The 2,500-nt window shown below is 44.8% G+C and overlaps 1 protein-coding gene across 2 annotated transcripts in view; it reads right to left on the reverse strand.

The window, feature by feature from the left end:
* The window catches only part of LOC113658769 (regulator of G-protein signaling 11-like), a 14,874-nt gene that overhangs the window by 5,330 nt on the left and 7,044 nt on the right, over positions 1 to 2,500 (reverse strand). For both annotated transcript variants that reach the window (XM_047802839.1, XM_047802840.1), the window contains exon 9: positions 128 to 196. In XM_047802839.1, the coding sequence (XP_047658795.1) occupies positions 128 to 196 (69 nt within the window). The remainder of the gene's footprint in view (positions 1 to 127; positions 197 to 2,500) is intronic.

A 2,500-nucleotide genomic window follows, 5' to 3' on the forward strand; every position in this document is an offset into this window, starting at 1 on the left:
CTGATCCTGTAAACACCGACTGAAGGACAGGGCTTTAGTGGAATAATCAGCACACACACACACACACACACACACACACACACACACACACACGTCCCGTCCTCATCTCAGTGTAACTGTAACTCACCAGCTGCACTCGAGTGTTTGTGATGTTCCGTCTCTCAGGACCAAACTCCAAAATGTCCAAAGTACCTGGCTGAAGATACATAACATACACCATCTTAGCGCCACTCAGACATGTTATTGTTTCCATAGTAACAGCTCCTTCAGACAGAATGTGTACTCACTGTACTATAAGGAGATGTTTAGTAATGTTAAGTATGGAAGGAGTCTTCAGTGTCAGTGTTTGTAGTGCAGTGTCACATCTTCAGGACAGAGCAGTTTACACTACAGTTCACACTTCTCTACAGTTTCTCAGTCACACGACAAGCTGACATTTATTTTATCTTGACAACGAAGAGTGACATGATTTAGTGACATGTCTCTGTGTTCACTAACATCACCAGTAATTCATTTAAACTTATCACCTCGTCACTCTCTTCATACACAGCACTTATACATCTGTTCAATAAACTGCCTGTACACTCACTATATGTTCACTATACCCTCTTCTTTTTAGGTCCTCTTCTTTTCTCCCTGTATACTCACTCTCTTGGTGAAGTTATTTCATCACATGGGTTCTCTTACCACTGCTATGCTGATGATACACAACTTATCTTCGCTTTCCCACCCTCAGATGCCACAGCTTCTGACCGGATCTCAGCATGTCTGGCATTAATTTCATCATGGATGACTGCTCATCAGTTAAAGCTCAATCCTAGCAAAACTGAACTGCTGTTCATCCCAGGTGATCCATCCCCAGGTCACGATCTTGCTATATCCCTGCACAACGATCTGATCTCTCCTTCAGCCACAGCTCGCAACCTTGGGGTAACCATGGACAATCAACTGACCTTTTCCTCTCATGTCCCTAATGTGACTCGCTCATGTCGGTTTCTTCTCTACAACATTAGAAGGATTCGGCCATTTTTGTCCACACAGGCTGCTCAGGTACTTGTTCAGTCTCTTGTCATTTCTAGACTGGATTACTGTAACACACTGCTGGCAGGTCTACATATGAACGCAATCCGTCCTCTGCAAATGATCCAAAATGCAGCTGCCCGGCTTGTTTTCAACCTGCCAAAGTTCTCGCATACCACCCCGCTGCTGCGATCCCTCCACTGGCTTCCGGTAGCTGCACGCATCCGGTTCAAAACACTGATGCTGGCCTACAAAGCCAAAAACAGACCAGCTCCCTCTTACCTCAAAGCCCTCATCATTCCTCGCACTGCACCCCGTAACCTCCGATCTACCAGCACTGCTCGACTGGTTCCACCATCTCTCAGGGTAAGAGGCAAGTTTACTACAAGACTCTTCTCTGTACTGGCACCAAGGTGGTGGAATGAACTTCCCCTAGAGGTCCGGACAGCCGAGTCACTGGATATTTTCAAGCGACGGTTGAAGACCTACTTATTCAGGAAGCACTTCAACTAGCACTTTCCTTATCCTTTGCATTAAAAAAAAAAACCTTTGACACTTTTTCATTGTAACTTTGAACAAATGTTTTAAACTCATGGTATCTTAAGTATGTAACCTAGTGAACCAGCAATAATGTATTCAGTGTTAGAGATTTAAGCACTTATGTACGTCGCTCTGGATAAGGGCGTCTGCCAAATGCTGTAAATGTAAATGTAAATACCCTCACTATACCCTCACCATACACTGACTATACCCTCACTATACCCTCACCATACACTGAGTATACCCTCACTATACCCTCACCATACACTGACTATACCCTCACCATACCCTCAACATACACTGACTATACCCTCACCATACCCTCACCATACCCTCACCATACACTGACTATACCCTCACTATACACTGACTATACCCTCACCATACCCTCACCATACACTGACTATACCCTCACCATACACTGACTATACCCTCACCATACCCTCACTATACACTGACTATACCCTCACTATACCCTCACTATACCCTCACTATACCCTCACCATACCCTCACCATACACTGACTATACCCTCACTATACCCTCACCATACACTGAGTATACCCTCACTATACCCTCACCATACACTGACTATACCCTCACCATACCCTCAACATACACTGACTATACCCTCACCATACCCTCACCATACCCTCAACATACACTGACTATACCCTCACCATACCCTCACCATACCCTCAACATACGCTGACTATACCCTCACCATACACTGACTATACCCTCACTATACACTGACTATACCCTCACCATACCCTCACCATACACTGACTATACCCTCACCATACCCTCACTATACACTGACTATACCCTCACTATACCCTCACCATACCCTCACCATACCCTCACTATACCCTAACAATCAGTGACTTTTTACCCCAGCACTTTATATAAAAGAATAAAATGGCCTCGAAATCCATCAG

Source organism: Tachysurus fulvidraco, chromosome 18 (genome assembly GCF_022655615.1).
Source record: "Tachysurus fulvidraco isolate hzauxx_2018 chromosome 18, HZAU_PFXX_2.0, whole genome shotgun sequence".
Taxonomy (NCBI): Eukaryota; Metazoa; Chordata; class Actinopteri; order Siluriformes; family Bagridae; genus Tachysurus; species Tachysurus fulvidraco.